The sequence below is a fragment of the Moschus berezovskii genome, chromosome 24, assembly GCF_049115385.1.
Source record: "Moschus berezovskii isolate FMDL1 chromosome 24, NW_MosBer_1.0, whole genome shotgun sequence".
NCBI lineage: Eukaryota > Metazoa > Chordata > Mammalia > Artiodactyla > Moschidae > Moschus > Moschus berezovskii.
This window is the reverse complement of record NC_142483.1, coordinates 18,035,258-18,054,477: the sequence shown is the minus strand read 5'-3', so window position 1 is coordinate 18,054,477 and position 19,220 is coordinate 18,035,258. Positions and strand designations below refer to the sequence as shown.

Here is a 19,220-nt window from a genome sequence, read left to right as displayed (position 1 = left end):
ATAATCCACCTGTTGGTAGTAGAGAACTCAGAACACTTTTCCATAACTTCAGAAAATATATCAAAGAAATTATAAGAATATGATTTATTTGTGAAAGCTTATGAAAATTGTTACCTTTACAAATATTGGCATAACCAAAAAAAAAAAAAAAGCAAGCAACAAACCTCTATTCTAACCAAGGAAGATTTGTGAAAGTTATCCCTATCTTTTCCAAGAACTACTCCCATCTGTACTTCTAAAAGATGGATTCAGTAAATAACTTATCAGTACTTACACATTTATGAGATTTGTTGAATGATGATAAAGTGAAAGACTGAAAATATGTGTGCAGGCATGTATTTATATGCTTATCTTCATATACTCTTACACACACATGCATACCATTATTTGTTGAGTGCTTTTCATGAAGCATTAATCTAGGCAGAGGAAATAAAAGCAGTTTGATTTGGAATATATAAAAAGTGTGTAAATCACACCTGAAATCCAAGCAACAAATCAAAAATAAACAAGTGGAACTACATCAAAATAAAAAGCTTCAGCACAACAAAAGAACACATTAACAAAATGAAAAGACAACCTATGAAATAGAGAAAAAATCTGCAAACCATATATCCGATAAGGAGTTAATGTCAAAAATATATGAAGAACTCATATAACTCAATAGCAAAAAATGAAAAAAAAATCAGTTAAAGTGGGCAAAGGACCTAAATAGACATTTTTCCAAAGAAGATATACAGTAGACCAACAGATACATGGGAAAATGTTCAGCATCACTAGTCACTAAGGAATTGCAAATTAAAACCACAATGAGACATCAACTCGTACCTGTTAGAATGGATATCATCAAAAAGACAAGAGATAAATATGTATAAATGTAGAAAAAAGGGAACCCTTGTGTACTGTTGGTAAGATTATAAATTGGTATAGACACCGTGGAAAACAGTATGGAGGTACCTCAAAAACTTAATAGAACTACCAAATGATCCAGCATTCCACTTCTGGGACATAGTCAAAGCAAACAGTAGCACTAACTTGAAAAGATATCTTCACCCACATAGTCATTGCAACATTATTTACAATAGCCAAGACATGGAAACAACCTAAGTGTCCATCTGTGGTTGGATAAAGAAGTTGTGATATATATGTACAGTGGGATATTTTTGAGCCATAAGAAAGTGAGAAAATCCTACCAATGCAAAAACATGGGTGGACCTTGAAGACATTATACGCTAAGTGAAATAAGTAAGATAGGACAAAAAGCAAAAAAACACCAAACTCATAGGAAAGAGATCAGATTTTTGGTTACTAGACACAGTGGGAGGCAAGGGTAGGCACTTCTATCACTCTAAGATAAGTACACAGTAGGGATGATATTTTTCCACACTTTGTTGTGATCCACACAGTCAAAGGCTTTAGCATGGGCAATAAAGCAGAAGTAGTTGTTTTTCTGGAACGCCTGCTTTTTCGATGATCCAACGGATGTTGGCAATTTGATCTCTGGTTCCTCTGCCTTTTCTAAAACTGGGTTGAACATCTGGAAGTTCACGGTTCACGTACTGTCGAACCCTGGCTTGGAGAATTTTGAGCATGATTTTACTAGCATGTGAGATGAGTGTAATTGTGCGGTAGTTTGAGCATTCTTTGGCATTGCCTTTCTCTGGGACTGGAATGAAAACTGACCTTTTCCAGTCCTGTGGCCACTGCTGAGTTTTCCAATTTTGTTGGCATATTGAGTGCAGCACTTTCACAGCATCATCATTTAGGATGAGCTATTTTGAAATAGCTCACCTGGAATTCAATCACCTCCACTAGCTTTTTTCGAAGTGATGCTTCCTAAGGCCCACTTGACTTCACATTCCAGGATGTCTGGCTCTAGGTGGGTGAACAGACCCTCATTTATCAGGGTCGTGAAGATCTTTTTTGTACAGTTCTGTGTATTCTTGCCACTGCTTCTTAATCTCTTCTGCTTCTGTTAGGTCCATACCATTTCTGTCTTTATTGTGCCCATCTTTGAATGAAATGTTCCCTTTACATCTCTACTTTTCTTAAAGAGATCTCTAGTCTTTCCCATTCTATTCTTTTCCTCTATTTCTCTGCATTGATCACTGAGGAAGGCTTTCTTATCTCTCCTTGCTATTCTTTGGAACTCTGCATTCAGATGGGTATATCTTTCCTTTTCTCCTTTGCCTTTCACTTCTCTTCTTTTCATAGCTGTTTGTAAGGCCTCCTCAGACAACCATTTTTGCCTTTTTGGATTGCTTTTTCTTGGGGATGATCTTGATCACTGCCTCCTGTACAGTGTCACGAACTTCCGTCCATAGTTCTTCAGGCACTCTGTCTATCAGATCTAATCCCTTGAATCTGTTTGTCACTTCCATTGTATAATCATAAGGGATTGATTTAGGTCATACCTGAATGGTCTAGTGTACTTGCTTCAATTTAAGTCTGAATTTGGCAATAAGGAGTTCATGATCTGAGTCACAGTCAGTTCCCAGTCTTGTTTTTACTGACTGTATAGAGCTTCTCCATCTTTGAATGCAAAGAATATAATCAATCTGATTTTGGTATTGACCAGCTGATGATGTCCATGTGTAGAGTCTTCTTTTGTGTTGCTGGAAGAAGGTGTTTGCTATGACCAGTGCCTTCTCTTGGCAAAATTCTGTTAGCCTTTGCCCTGCTTCATTCTGTACTCAAAGGCCAAATTTTCCCATTACTCCAGGTACTTTTTGACTTCCTACTTTTGCATTCCAGTTCCCTATAATGAAAGGACATCTTTTTGGATTATTAGTTCTAAAAGGTCTTGTAGGTCTTCACAGAACTGTTCAACTTAACTGGACATGGAACAACACACTGGTTCCAAATCAGGAAAGGTGTACATCAAGGCTGTATATTGTCACCCTGCTTGTTTAACTTATATACAGAGTACATCATGAGAAATGCTGGACTGGATGAAGCACAAGCTGGAATCCAGACTGCAGGGAGAAATATCAATAACCTCAGATATGCAGATGAAACCACCCTTACGGCAGAAAGCAAAGAACTTAAGAGTCTCTTGATGAAAGTGAAAGAGGAGAGTGAAAAAGTTGGCTTAAAACTCAACATTCAGAAAACTAAGATCATGGTTCCTTCACTTCATGGCAAATATATGGGGAAACAGTGGCAATCGTGACAGACTTTATTTTGGGGGTGTTCCCAAATCACTGCAGATGGTGATTGCAGCCTTGAAATAAAAAGACACTTGCTCCTTGGGAGAAAGGTTATGACCAACCTAGACAGCTTATTAAAAAGCAGAGACATTACTTTACCAACAGAATCTAGTCAAAGCTATGGTTTTTCCAGTAGTCATGTATGGATGTGAGAGTTGGACTATAAAGAAAGCTGAGCGCAGAAGAGTTGATGCTTTTGAACTATGGTGTTGGAGAAGACTCTTGAGAGTCCCTTGGATGGTAGGTTGATCCACCCAGTCCATCCTAAAGGAAATCAGTCCTGAATATTCATTGGAAGGACTGATGTTGAAGCTGAAATTTCAATACTTTGGCTGCCTGATGCAAAGAACTAACTCATTTGAAAAGACCCTGATGCTGGGAAAGATTGAAGGCAGAAGGAGAAGGGGATGACAGAGGATGAGATGGTTTCATGGCATCACTGACTCATCAATGGACATGAGTTTGAGTAAACTCTGGGAGTTGGTGATGGACAGAGAGGCCTGGCATGCTGCAGTCCATGGAGTTGCAAAGAGTCGGACATGACTGAATGACTGAACTGAACTGAGGGATGTCATGTACAACATGGTGACTGCTGATGAACTATAGTAAAGGTGTTAAGACAATAGATCCTAAGAGTTCTCATCACAAGAAGAAATCTTTTTCCATTTTATTGTCTCTGTGTGAGATGGTGAATATTAACTAAACCTGTTGTAGTAATCAGTTCACAATACAAGTAAATCAAACCATCAAGCTGCACAGCTTAAACTTGTACAGTGATGTCAGTTATTTCTGAGTAAAGCTGTGTGGGGGGAGAAAGCATTTAGTAGGTAAGGGCCTGGTTTCCTGTACTCACAGTGTGTGAAGGAGGTTGACTCCAATTCTGAGCAGAGCTGGCAGAGTCCAGTGGTGTCTTCAGGTGCAGCCAACTGGAGAGTTCATCTAAGCAGAAAATAAAGGGGCAGGTTCCTGAGAAAAAATATTGCCCAGCACATTCCCATGCCTCCCTGGTCCTGGAAGCCCTTATTAATTGTTCAAAATCAAACTCAGATGTCACCTCCAAGCATTTTCTAAATGTGGAAAGCCTTAAAATATTTATTTCAAAAAAGAGATAATTTGAAAAGCAGTTATTAACTGTGGAAGTATGAGGAACTTGTATAAAGGGGGGAAAGGTAATCATAGAGCAGCACTTGGTTCAGGTTTAATACTAGTTACATAGTCACAATAAGGAGAACACAGAATATAGATTTTAAAGAAAAGGGAGAAAGAGAATGAGAGATAATTATCTTGGGAGGAAGAAGTCGGAAATTAAGGTGTGTAAATGAGCTAAAAGTCTTATTTACCATAATAAGTCAGCAGATAAACGTCTAAAATTGATGAATCAAGAAATATTATTTAAAAATACAGAGAGAAGGAATGATTAAGAGTTGCTAGTATGATTGGATGAGTGAAAAAGTAACAGAGGGCTACATTTTGTCTAAAACTATTGGCATTATATTTAACCTATATTTACATACACTGTCATTAAAAAAATTAATTTTTTTAAAAGAAGCCTTTCTTGAACATCCCCACCTTCCTGCCCTCTGTACTCACTGTACATGACAGATACATACCACATGTCTGATTTCCTTCCCAGACTGGAAGGAGTTTTATTCAGTGCTCTATCCTTGGAGCTATGCCCAGTGTCTCAACACCTGATAAGCATGTAGCACCTATATGAAGGCTTCCCTGGTGGCTCAATGGTAAAGAATCCACCTGCCAAGGAGGAGATGTGGGTTCAATCCCTGGATTAGGAAGATCCCCTGGAGATGTAAATGGCAACTCACTCCAATATTCTTGCCTTAGAATCCCATGGACAGAGGAACCTGGCAGGCTACAGTCCATGGGATCACAGAAGAGTCAGACACAATTTAGTAACTAAACAACAACCACCTATGAAAAAGAATGGATAAATGTGATTCTAATGGGACAGACCAGCTGAAAGATTGAAATTGGGGCATAATGTTAAATTTTTAAGGAATAGGATCAGAATTTGTAACAACAATCATAATGAAGAGGAAAAGTTAAAATTTTACGTAACCTCCTGCTCCTTCTGCCTCTGTAACTCAGCTTGCTCCTTGCAAAGTCTGGATCACTTAGGTCACGTCATCTCAGAAAGTGGGGACTTACAATACTGTGATCTGGAAATTATCTCACTCACCCTTGTCCTGCTCTTTGCAATCACCCAGCCCCTGCAAACTTGCTTAATCATGCCTGTCCGTGTAAAGGTCAGGCATCCCCCTCCACATCTTGATCACTATTCCTTAAACCAGCCTGTTAACAGCGAATGTTGCCCACTAGAGTAGGTCTATAAAAACTCTGTAACCCCTTTGTTCAGGGCTCAGAGCTTAGAGTGTTAACTCTCTGGGCCCACTGGCATAATAAACCTGAGTTCTCCAGCTCTTCAAGTGTGGTGCTTGGTTTCTCGATTACTGGTTTCTGCAACAATAATACTTGTATAATAATATTAATAATTATTGTTAGATAGCTGAAAACCCCAAAACGTCCATCAGTTCAGTTCAGTTCAGTTCAGTCACTCAGTTGTGTCCGACTCTCCGCGACCCCATGAATCACAGCACGCCAGGCCTCCCCGTCCATCACCAACTCCCGGAGTTCACTCAAACCCACGTCCACAGAGTCGGTGATGCCATCCAGCCATCTCATTCTCCGTCGTCCCCTTCTCCTCCCGCCCCCAACCTTTCCCAGCATCAGAGTCTTTTCCAGTGAGTCAACTCTTCGCATGAGGTGGCCAAAGTATTGCAGTTTCAGTTTCAGCATCAGTCCCTCCAATGAACATCCAGGATTGATCTCCTTTAGAACGTCCATACAGCCTGCTTTTACCAAGCCATAGTGTTTCACCGTATGGCATGCATACTGAATTTGTCCCTTGCATTTCACTTCCTATGCTAGCACTTCACGCTTAAATGACTGATGGAGACTAACTGGTCTGCCTCTGTCTGTCTGTATTCTACCTCAGCCTTCTCCCCCAGTACCCCTCTTCTGCCCCAAATATTCCTTCACCGAGGTTAATTCAGACTTCCCAGTTACTCTACTGTTCTTACATTCTCCTTCAAGAACCACAGTGACACTTGACCCTCTGCGGTACACATTTCTCTTCTTGATCTTCCAACAACTCCACAACCTGGCCTCAATGCCCTATCACACATTACATCCCACACCTCCCAGGAGAGTGCCTCATGCTTGTTAGGCCAGCCTCGTCATTATATTACACTCAGTCCTACCTCCTACCTTTCATTACACCAGCCTCCTTTCCCCCAGAAAAGATCAGAACAGTCCCATCACCTGGAAATACAAGGTTACTGTTGAGATATCTGCAAAGAAAATAATTTTCCGTATTTAATCAATATTTTACTGCACTCTTTTTTACTCTTGTAATGTGGAAACAAACTCAGATTCTCATCCATATTAAAACCAAGACTCTTAAATGGAATTTGACTTTTAAAATGACATTATATTTCCTTTGTCAATTAATATATCTCTCGATTTTGATAGATTAATAAAATAGACCTTATATAAAATGTGCTTCTAAGCAAATAATGGAAGAGCCTATTATAAGCACAATTTAAAATACTGATTTTCTTTTAACTTCAAAATTTCTCTTTTCTGCTTTTGTCCTGCAGTTTTAAATGTCTTAATTTTTTACTAAATGATTATTTTCTCTTTTTCTTTAACTTGGTAAGACCATTTAGAGAATTCATCTGCTGAAGTATTCAGGGTTATAATTGTTTAATGGACAGAAATTAGGCCCTGCAAGAGTACTTTAAAAACTGGCAAATACAAGGCATAATTACAGATTCTTTAGAAGAATCTATTTCTGTACAATAGGTTAATTGGTAAGTAGACAGCACTGGCCACACTTTAGACCCGGTTTCCAATTTCAATTTCATCTGTGCTTCTTTTAAAAACAAATATAAGTGGCTAATTGTGATCAAATTAGTCCTCTTAAAGAAACAATTGGCTACTTATCTCTGATTTTCAAAATTTAAGTGGTCTAACCCATCTACAGTTAACTGCCTACAGATCTAGGGTTAATTCTCTTAAGTTGTCAAAGCCTTGACTCAAGATAGGAACTCTGTAGCCAGGTGACCAATGTGTAGTTCATATTATGATGGTTTCTTTGGAAAAATCGAGATAGTTTTTAAGAAAACTGAAGCCAAAACAGATAGATTTACCTAAAGGGAAAAATTGGGGCTGGTTGACCCAGTTGATTGCCTCAACTCGCTGAACTTTTCACTTATAAGATGGCTTCTTCATTTATGTGATTGTGAAAAGTACTTACTCCTCTTTCCCTTTTTAATTTTAGTGGTGCAATCTATGCATTGACTTGGTGGCATTTACCAATGAAATATTCAAAGGAGCAGTTTTCCAGTCACTGGATGGAATTACTGTCTCAGCGAACTGTAAGCTACGAAAGATCTTCACTTTAAAATACAAACCTCAAGACACTGCTGATAAAGATGGTATGTTCAAACTACTATAAAGATTTTTTAGTTCTCCAGTTTTCAAAAAAGACATGTCTTTGGAAAGTAAGAGTACAAGGTGTTTTTCTTTTTTTTAATTTATCTTTATTTAATTGTGGAAAGAACATTTAACATGAGGTCTATCTTAACAAATTTTATTGTTAATAAATGTTATTTTGACTATAGTTACAGTGTTATACAGCAGGTCTCTAGAGCTTATTCATCTTGACTGAAATAATAATAATAATTTTCTAATGATCATGGTAAGATAGAAGGATGGCTGAGATATTCCTCATATGATTTTTAAAGAGACTGGAAATATATACAGTAATTACTCATTAAATTATTAATAACTGTACTCTTCAGGAAACAGAGCCATCTAGAATTCACAAGGCAGCCCAAACTCTCCTGCTAAGATATCTTAACTAAAATATTGAGGGACTACTATTGCTTCTTTTTATTTTCATCTGGGATTACTTTTAACAAAATCAATTCTCCTAGAAGCCCAGGAAATAGGACTGCACATTAGCTGGCAAAGGTGATTTCTTAGAAGTTTATATGTAGACTTTAGATTTGTGCTGCATCTGGATGAGTGTCTGTGGAACAGGACACTGTGCCTATAAATTCACTTGGTAATAAAACACAGCAATGCATTTATAGCTCCCCAAAGAGATCAAAAGCCAGGAAGTATGGCTAGTCATCTTATGTATACCACTTAAAGGCTATACAAGAAAGTGAAAGATTTCATTAAAAAAAAAAAGCACCCAGTTAATAAGAAACTTCAAAATTGATAGAAATATAGATAAATTTAGGTGAATTCCATATCAGATCATAAGAGGTAAGTGATAACCTAATTGAAATGTTTAATAAACGTAAGGAAAAAGTGAATCAAAACTTGACAGATTAAATACATGTTTTTGTCTCTGATTCTTTCTAAAGCTGCAATAAAATTATAACATGGGAATAAAAATGGTATAAACCCACCAGGGTGAAGAGGAGACAACAAAACATAAAAGATGTTCGTAAATTTTGTCAGATTGAGACGTGACAACTGACTTAAAAGAGCAGAGAAGGCTGAAACTTTTAGTTTTACAGGGAGATTTTTCAGTAAGATTCATAGCATAGAACCTCAGGGGAGATGAAGAACTGACTGTCCTTAGGAGAGGGTTCAACACAAAGACATAGGAAGATCCTGCACTCACCTCCTCCCCTAGACACAGGAAATCTACAACTGCATTTGGAATGAATCTCTTGGAAAGGGACCTTCAAATTGGATGAATAGCATCTCCACAACAAAGGATTTAAACAGCATCAAAGCTATGAGTGAGTGAAAGTTGCTCAGTCGAGTCCAGCTCTTTGTGACCCTGTGGACTGTACAGTCTGTGAAATTTTCCAGGCCAGAATACTGGAGTGGGTAGCCTTTCCCTTCTCCAGGGGATCTTTCCAATCCGGGGATCGAACCCAGGTCTCCTGCATTACAGGTGGATTCTTTACCAGCTGAGCCACAAGGGAAGCCACAAAGGTATGAGAGGCAGAGATAAGGTCTCCCCACAGGGGAAAAGAACCACACCCTAGCCACAGCAGTGTACAAATGGGAAAGGCCACAGAGCTGTGGACCTTTCCCCTGAGGAGCAGGATATCTGAGCTCCATGCCAGAAACCCAGCCCCTAGATCCTGTACAGGAGAAACGAGCCCCTAAAGTAACTGACTTTGAAAACCAGTGGGGAGTATGTCCAGGAAAACTATAGAACTGCAGGGATGAGAAGTCCAATCATAAAGAGCTTCCCGCAGACCTTCTAGACCCCAAAACCAGTTGACCCACAGGACACAGACACCAGTTGGAAAGTGCCTGTATCATAGGTGAAGGGGTCCTACTTACTAACCTTGAAACATGCTGGAGAGTCAGAAACCAGTTGGAATAATCTCCCAGGTTTGAAACTCTAGCAGTAGACCTTTTTGTAATCTCAGGCTACTTTGTAATATCAGAACTATCAAGCACCATTTTGGAATTCTCTCTCTCACCTATTACGCCAGTGGGTCTGCCCTGCTGGGAGCCTCAGCCTTAGGGCTGTGTTTTGACTCAGCACTGCTTCCAGTCTGGGGACCAGCTCCACCCACAGCCACAGCCTTGCCAAAACTGGAAGGCACACACAGCCCAAATAGTTGGGCAAACCCTTGAATTCTTGGCTCTGGTAGAAAGCAAGGTTGTGCTTCTGAGCCCCACAGGACATTTCTTAAATAAGACCACTCCTTCAAGACTAAGAGAGAAAGTTGATTTACCTAATACATAGAAACAAACAGAATTAAGCAAAATAAGGAGACAGAGGAATATGTTCCAAATGAAAGAATAAGACAAAACTTCAGAAAAAGAAATAAAAGAAACAGAGATAAGCAGTCTCCTGGCAGAGTTCAATGATGATCATTAAGTTGCTCATTAAATTTGGAAGAAGAATGGTTGAACAGAGTGAGAACTTCAACAGAGAGATAGAAAATAGAAGAAAGTACAAAGAGAAGTAATAACTGAACTAAAAAATACACTAGAGGAGTTCAACAACAGATTGGATGAGGCAGCAGAAGGAATCAAGAAGCTAAGACAAAGCAATGAAAGTCACCCAGACAGACTAGCAAAATGACAAAGAATTTTAAGAGGTGAAGATACCTTAAGGGACCTTTGGAATAGCATCAAGTGAAATAACATTCCCATTACAGAGTCCCACAAGAGGAGAGAGGGGCAAAAAAATTATTTGAAGAAAGAGTGGCTGAAAATTTCCCTAATATGGGAAAGGAAATAGACATCCAGATCCAGGAAGCATAGAGTTCTAAATAAGTTGAAACCAAAGAGCCACACACACCAAGATACATTATAATTAAAATGATAAAAACAGCCTGTGATATAATGCTGAACTGACAGTTCCATATGAGATCAATAATTGTAATAATGTGACTCTGGGTATGGGAAAAAGCAACAAGAGGAAATATTTTCCTGGACCAGGAGGCTAGTAAGACAGTAGTCCAGAGACTTTTGCTACTTGAAAGGCCTGGTCCAATTTTAGCACACTGAGTGGCCCATCATTTCCCTAGATCTGGGAATAATGCTTCCCAGCACCGTGGGACACAATGGCCATGAAATGGTGTCACATGGTCAGATATGTGGCTATGAAGGGACCCTGCTGACTGGAAGTTGGTCCTTGCCAGCTGCCTCTACAAAGATTACATCATGACCATTGCAAGCTGCTGACCTTCAACACCCCCTGAAAGAAGTTCAGGGTGAAAATCAAGAATGAGGCACTCTGTGCTCTGAAAAAAAAAATGGCAGAACAGGCCTTCAGATAGTTAGATCTTTTCAGAAAAAGGTTTTATGAGTTCCAATTCTTGCATCTTCTCATACCTAGAAAAACACTGACTTCATTAATAGTGAAATCTGCTTTGGCTATTAAAAAAAAAATTTTTTTTTTTACAATTAAAAGTCAAAATAGAGTAGCTATGGTTCAGACATCCTGGGAAATAACTATTTCCCAGATATCCTGAAAAATGATATTATGGGTGTGATTTCAGATTAAACGCTGTGACCTAATGTAGAACTTAATGCTCCTGTAATGCATTTTTGCTTCTGTGCTTTGCTTGCTGCTCGTAAAACCAAAGTTACTCCATTTTAAGATAAGGTTGTTTTTAAGTAAAGATTCCTAAAATTGTTTTTAAAAAATTTAAAAAAAAAATTAAGGATAAGAGAAAATCCTAAAAGCAGCAAAAGAAAAACAAAATACTTTTTACATATTAAAACCCACAAGGCTATTAGATTTTTTAGCATTAACTGTGCAGACCAGAAGAGAGTGGCTTAACATATTCACAGTGCTAAAAGGAAGAAAGTTCAACCAAGAATTATTAACAAGGTTATTGTTCAGAATTGAAGAAATCAAGAGTTTCCCAGATAAACAGAAGTTAAAGGAATTCATCAACACTAAACCAACCCTGCAAGAAATATTGAAGAGACTTCTTTAAGCTGAAAAGAGAGAGCACTAATTAATAATAAATTTTAAAAAAAGAAACACATGAAAGTAAGAGCCTGACCATTGTTGTTGTACAGTCGCTAAGTCACATCCAATTCTTTGAGACTCCACGGACTGTAACCTGCCAGGCTCCTCTGTCCATGGAATTTCCCAGGCAAGAATACTGGAGTGGGTTACCTTTCCTTCTCCAGGGGATCTTCCTGACCCAAGAATCCAACTGCATTTCCTGCATTAGTGGGTATATTCTTTTACCACTGAGCTACCAGGGAAGCCCCCCCTAAAAAAGTCTCACTCAAAAAGGTAATATATAATAAAGGTAGAGGGTCAGTCGCTTGTAAAGTAAGCATGAAACTTAAAAGACAAAAAACTAAAATATATTGTTCCAAAAATAGTAAAATTAACATCTTATGAAAAACCCCAAACAATCTTTTTGGCCAACCTAATATATCCTGTGGCTTTTGTTAAATGAATAATGACGTGTATCCACCATTACAGTATCATACAGAATAGTTTCATTGTTGCAGTGGGGAGACCTGGGTTTGATCCCTGGGTTGGGAAGATCCCCTGGAGAAGGGAATTGCAACCTTCTCCAGTATTCTTTCCTGGAGAATCCCCATGGACAGAGGAGCCTGGCAGGCTACAGTCCATAGGGTTGCAAAGAGTCAGACATGACTGAACGACTAAGCATACAGCACGATTTCTATAGTGCAGTGCCTTCCATGGAAGGATGGAAAAAAGGGATGATTTTAAAAGGAAATATACAAGAGATGTCATGTAATAAGAATTCAGGAATTTGGTGACTTGCTGTGTTGATGTCTGTATTACAGTAAATGATGAATGTCCCTTTGTCTTTCTTACTGAAGAATGGGTCATTGCCTTCTGCAAAAACAGATTAATCGGTCATAGCATTGAGAATTTTATCCAAGGAAATTATTTTATGTGTTTCTTACATTCCATTCTCAGGTTCAGTTTTAAAATATCGTATTAAATGCATGCTTAAGCTCAGTCCTGTGTTATCCCTGGCTCGTTTAAACTAGTACTGTTTTACTCTAGGACCTCTCAGACTCACCCATGCTAGGATATGCTGCCTAATTCCATTGCTGTTCTCTGTTACACAGCGGGTATAATAGAAAATGAGTTCAGTTCAGTTCAGTCACTGACCTATGATTTAGGTCATATCTGAATGGTCTAGTGGTTTTCCCTGCTGCTGCTGCTGCTAAGTCACTTCAGTCGTGTCCGACTCTGTGTGACCCCATAGACGGCAGCCAACCAGGCTCCCCCGTCCCTGGGATTCTCCAGGCAAGAACACTGGAGTGGGTTGCCATTTCCTTCTCCAATGTGTGAAAGTGAAAAGTGAAAGTGAAGTCACTCAGTCGTGTCCGACTAGTAGCGACCCCATGGACTGCAGCCCACCAGGCTCCCCTGTCCATGCAATTTTCTAGGCAAGAGTACTGGAGTGGCTTGCCATTGGTTTTCCCTACTTTCTTCAATTTAAGTCTGAATTTGGCAATAAGGAGTTCATGATCTGAGTCACAATCAGCTTGCGGTCTTGTTTTTGCTGACTGTATAGAGCTTGGAGTCTCCATCTTTGGCTGCAAAGGATATAATCAATCTGATTTAAGTGTTGACCATCTGGTGATGTCCATGTGTAGAGTTTTCTCTTGTGTTGTTGAAAGAGGGTGTTTGCTATGACCAGTGCATTCTCTTTGCAAAACTGTTAGCCTTTGCCCTGCTTCATTCTGTGCTCCAAGGCCAAATTTTCCTGTTACTCCAGGTGTTTCTTGACTTCCTATTTTTGCATTCCAGTCCCCTATAATGAAAAGGACATCTTTTTTGGGTGTTAGTTCTAGAAGGTCTTGTAGGTCTTCATAGAACCATTCAACTTTGGCTTCTTCAGTGTTACTGGTTGGGACATAGGCTTGGATTACTGTACTATTGAATGGTTTGCCTTGGAAACGAACAGAGATCATTCTGTTGTTTTTGAGATTGCAGCCAAGTACTGCATTTCAGACTCTTTTGTTGACCATGATGGCTACTCCATTTCTTCTAAGGGATTCCTGCCCACAGTAATAGATATAATGGTCATCTCAGTTAAATTCACCCGTTCCAGTCCATTTTAGTTCACTGATTCCTAGAATGTCTACATTCACTCTTGTCATCTCCTGTTTGACCACTTCCAATTTGCCTTGATTCATGGACCTAACATTCCAGGTTCCTACGCAATAATGCTCTTTACACCATCGGACCTAATGAGTTCAGTTCAGTTCAGTTCAGTCGCTCAGTCATGTCTGACTCTTTGCGACCCCATGAATCACACAGCACGCCAGGCCTCCCTGTCCATCACCAACTCCCGGAGTTCACTCAAACTCATGTCCATCAAGTCGGTGATGCCATCCAGTCATCTCATTCTATGTTGTCCCTGTCTCCTCCCACCCCCAATCCCTCCTAGCATCAGACTCTTTTCCAGTGAGTCAACTCGTCGCATGAGGTGGCCAAAGTACTTTATTGGAGTTTCAGCTTTAGCATCAGTCCTTCCAATGAACACCCAGGATTGATCTCCTTTAGAATGGACTGGTTGGATCTCCTTGCAGTCCAAGGAACTGTCAAGAGTCTTCTCCAACACCACAGTTCAAAAGCATCAATTCTTCGGTGATCAGCTTTCTTCACAGTCCAACTCTCACATCCATACATGACCACGGGAAAAACCATAGCCTTGACTAGACGGACCTTGGTTGGCAAAGTAATGTCTCTGCTTTTTAATATGCTATCTAGGTTGGTCATAACTTTCCTTCCAAGGAGTAAGCGTCTTTTAATTTCCTGGCTGCAATCAGCATCTGCAGTGATTTTGGAGCCCAAAAAAATAAAGTCTGACTCTGTTTCCACTGTTTCCCCATCTATTTCCCATGAAGTGATTTACTAGGACCCTAAAACAGCAGTTAACCAGTTTCTTGGTTGTCCAGCAGAATGACTTATGCTGGACAGGTAGTAAAGCATGATGATTCAGTTTAGTTTATTACTTTTATGATCCCCAAAGGAATATAGACTAACATTTGCATGACTGAATTATTGATTAACTTGTATCATTTTGCATTTTTTTTAAAAACACGATATATGTGTAGATAGAGAAAGATGGAAGAGAGAAAAGAACAAGTGATGATCCCTTAATCATGAATTTATGCTGCCAATCACAGTTTTATAGGTCTCCTGTTTCCCCAGTCTCCTCAGTTCATTGTTCTTCCTGAAATCTCAGGACTGGGGAGTATGTATTCAGTGTTCGGTAAAAAGAAGAGAAGAACTAAACTATGATTTAAGACTAGGAGCCCTTTGAGGGCTAAAATTGGATCTCCACATTTGTATTTCTAGCACATGACCTGGCACCAGTAACGTGTCATAAATGCTTGATGAATTAATGAAGTAATGGCTAGCTAACTGTTCAATTATTAACTCACTCTCTCTATACAGTAAACCTTTATTGGGTTTCTAACAATATGAAGAAAATTATCCCTTCAAAGGTGACAGAAAAAAATGAGAAGTACTGATGTCTTAATTATACAGAAAAGGAAAGGAAGGTCCATGGAACTGAGGCATCTTGTGCCGAGACTGCAGAAGGTAGAACTCAACACCAACCCTCTGACTGCCATTTTGTCAGTGCTGCCCAAGTTTACCATCCACAATAAGTAAAATGATTTAGTGTTTTTAATAATTAACATTGTTGAGTATTTTTTCCCACTTATTTCCTCACCTGTAGGTGAGATGAATGTACATCATACCCAAATCTTGTCAGTTTAAGCCTACATTTCCACTCCTTCCCAGAGAGGAGCTGAATTCACAATGCCCTTGCCTAGCAAACCACCCCAGGGGAAGTAAAGTTGGTGAGGTGCCTAACAGCCAATAGAAGATCCCACAAGAATTAGTCACCAATGTCACTATATCAAGACTCAGAATTATTCTAAGATATTTATTATATTTTGTTATTCAGTTCAGTCGCTCAGTTGTGTCCAACTCTTTGTGACCCCATGAACCACAGCATGCCAGGCATACCTGTCCATCACCAACTCCCAGAGTTCACCAAAACCCATGTCCATTGAGTCAGTGATGCCATCCAACCATCTCATCATCTGTCGTCCCCTTCTCCTCCTGCCCTCAATCTTTCCCAGCATCAGGGTCTTTTCAAATGAGTCAGTTCTTTGCATCAGGTGGCCAGAATATTGGAGTTTCAGCTTCAACATCAGTCCTTCCAAAGAACACCCAGGACTGATCTCCTTTAGGATGGACTAGTTGGATCTCCTTGCAGTCCAAGAGACTCTCAAGAGTCTTCTCCAATACCACAGTTCAAAAGCATCAATTCTTTGGCACTCAGCTTTCTTTATAGTCCAACTCTCACATCCATACATGACCACTGGAAAAACCATACCCTTGACTAGACAGACCTTTGTTGGCAAAGTAATATCTATGCTTTTTAATATGCTATCTAGGTTGGTCATAACTTTCCTTCCAAGGAGTAAGCGTCTTTAATTTCATGGCTGCAATCAGCATGCGCTAATTGCAAAATAAGTGATTTTGGAGCCCAGAAAAATAAAGCCAGCCTCTGTTTCCACTGTTTCCCCATCTATTTGCCATAAAGTGATGGGACCAGATGCCATGATCTTAGTTTTCTGAATGTTGAGCTTCAAGCCAACCTTTTCACTCTCCTCTTTCACTTTCATCAAGAGGCTCTTTAGTTCTTCTTCATTTTCTGCCTTAAGGGTGGTGTCATCTGCATATCTGGGGTTATTGATATTTCTCCCAGCAATCTTGATTCCAGCTTGTGCTTCCTCCAGCCCAGCATTTCTCATGATGTACTCTGCATATAAGTTAATACTGTTTATAATAAAATATTATTTCTCAAAACTTCTAAGGGCAACAATTTCATTTACAGTACTATCCAAATAATTAGTACCTCGGAATAAATTTAATCAAAGATGTAAAGACTTGTACACCGAAAACTATAAAGCATTGCTAAAAGAAATTAAGAAAGATCTACCTAAATGGAAAGACATCCCACATTCATGAATTGGAAGACATGATATTGTTAATATTTTCAATATCATGCCAAAAGATCTAGAGAAAGAAATTCAGTCTCTCTTGAAATGTCAGTGGCCTTTTTTACAGAAATGGAAAAAACAATCCTCAAATTCATATGGCATTGCAAGAGGACTGAATATCCAAAACTTTCTTGGAAAAAAAATAACAAAGTTGGAGGATTCACACTTCTCAACTTCAAAACTTGTCTCAAAGTTACAAAAATCAAAGGAGTTGCTGACATACAGACCAATGAAACAGAGTTAAATCGAGAAATAAAGGCACACATCAGATTTTGGCAGTATGCATGTTTCCATACAAAGCCCCTGCCCTGGAGATAGAACTCGTATGAAAGAATGAGACAGGCTCTCGTCCCTTAGTATCTGATTGCCTTCTTGATTTGTTATTTGCCATCTGGGGAGAAAAATATCCAAATAAAATGTGCATGGAGTACTATTGAGGATATAGCTGAATAAAGAACAACTGAAGAAGGAAAACAGAAGAGTGGGCAGCTGCATTTAATCTAGGTTGGCCATTATTAAGGGGCTTTTGTTCATGACCATTTATTAAGCACCCCATTTGAGCCAAGTGTTTTACTAAATATATCACTGGGGTTCTCTCACTGTTCAGTTTGGCAGAACTGTCTTTCTTTCACTTCCTAGAATGCACCGAAGTCTTTCTGTCTTCAGAGTCTTCAAAAGTTGTTTCATCTACCTGAATAATCACTCCCACCCCATTTTACCAGGCCACTTTCTGCTTATCCTTTATGACTCAGCTTAAATGTCTCTTTTATCAGGAAGACTTTCCCTAACAACCTATGAAGTTGGATTCCCCCATTACTTCTCTCATAACATCTTGAACTTTTCTTTCAGAACATTTAACACAATTATAATTAACTGTGATATAACTTGTTTCATATTCTCTGCTGGGTATAAGCTTTAATAAGGCCGTCATAGAGTCAGCTCTGGCTCACCACTAAATTCCCAGCCACTAGATGAGTCCCTGGCACATAGTAGAGGCTCAGTAAGAATTTACTGAATGATAAAATGAGTAAATGAATGACTACAGGTAGACCATGCCCAGTAATACAGTTCAGCACTGTTTAATTTTTGTGTAGGATCTGTACTATTTTGGGAATTAGTCTTTATTTTTTAATTAAGCCATAAATGCTAAAAATACAAAATAATATAACCTAGTAGTTGAGCCTAGAGAACTGGGAGGGGTTGGTGGGGAGATCAATTAAGTTCTATTTAGGTCTATCAGAACATCCAGCTACCTGGTTTAAAGCCCCTGCATAGTTTGGGATCACAGAAAAATGAGACTAAATCTTCTTTCCTCTTTCTCAAAAATGAAACTTTCCATACAAAATCTCAGGAAGTTTGACAGTCAGTAGTCACTTAATGATTAGGCTCTATTTTAAAATAATACATCAGTAGTTTTTTCTCTAATTTATACCTTTATTGCAGGTTTTATTTTATACTGCCCACAGTATTCATTCCCTCAGTGAATAATCCAATAAGTAGTAAGACAATTCTGAGAGCAAAGAGAGAGTATATATAGAGAAAGGAAAAATGATGTAGAGGGAATTTGAGCCTTTAATGTGAAATCTGATTTGCGTGTTAACCGTGTTCCTGTAAGATTCGGACTGGAGTTTTGTAATAGTCTCTGTCTTGTTCTATCTTTCATAAAAACTTGTGGATTTTTGGTTACCAGAATTTGCCGTTTGTCTCTTGTTAGTTGGAAATTCAGCTTTTCTTTTGGATACATTTCAAACTTTGTGTGGTATTGTACCCTGTACCATCCATGCAAGCCCTGTGGGCTATAATTTCTCTTCATACGGTTCAGAATACAGCACTTTATTTCAGGTTCCTATTAGCCTGAAGAATTTTCTTTCTCTATTAATATAAAAATCTCGATTTATCAATATTGGCATCGATGTGGAAATTATCTTTTTCTACCTCAAGAAGTCTAAATGACATGTCAAATATATATATATATATAGAGAGAGAGAGAGTTAGTTTACTTACTTTCCAAATTTTTTTTATTTTGGGAGTTCATTTACTCAATTACTTTACATTGGCTTTCTAAATGTCAATGACAAGTAAGAAATGAATGGACAAAGAATACCTGAAAACTAAGATTTGTAAGCTCAGTGGTATTTGTAATGACTGGAACGTTAGGACACTTGGAAACCATTACATTGCTGATGAGCACTTAAGTTTTTAGTTAAATGATTCATTTTCCTTTTCAAGATTAGAACATTAAAATCTAATTAGAGAATGGCCACAGCTTAGATGCACAGAAACCTAACATCATTTGCCTTTATAAACATAGTTAGAGTTTATACTTACATAAGGATATTTTTGAGGTATGAATTTGGTTGAATTTTTCTTACTATTAATATTCACATGTGTGCAAACCAAATTTTT

At 38.7% G+C, this 19,220-nt stretch overlaps 1 protein-coding gene across 12 annotated transcripts in view; it reads left to right on the top strand.

Annotated features, from left to right (window-relative positions):
- The window catches only part of CFAP20DC (CFAP20 domain containing), a 269,101-nt gene that overhangs the window by 122,539 nt on the left and 127,342 nt on the right, over positions 1-19,220 (top strand). For all 12 annotated transcript variants that reach the window (XM_088831654.1, XM_055414220.2, XM_055414224.2 and 9 more), the window contains one exon: positions 7,567-7,723. In XM_088831654.1, the coding sequence (XP_088687780.1) occupies positions 7,567-7,723 (157 nt within the window). The remainder of the gene's footprint in view (positions 1-7,566; positions 7,724-19,220) is intronic.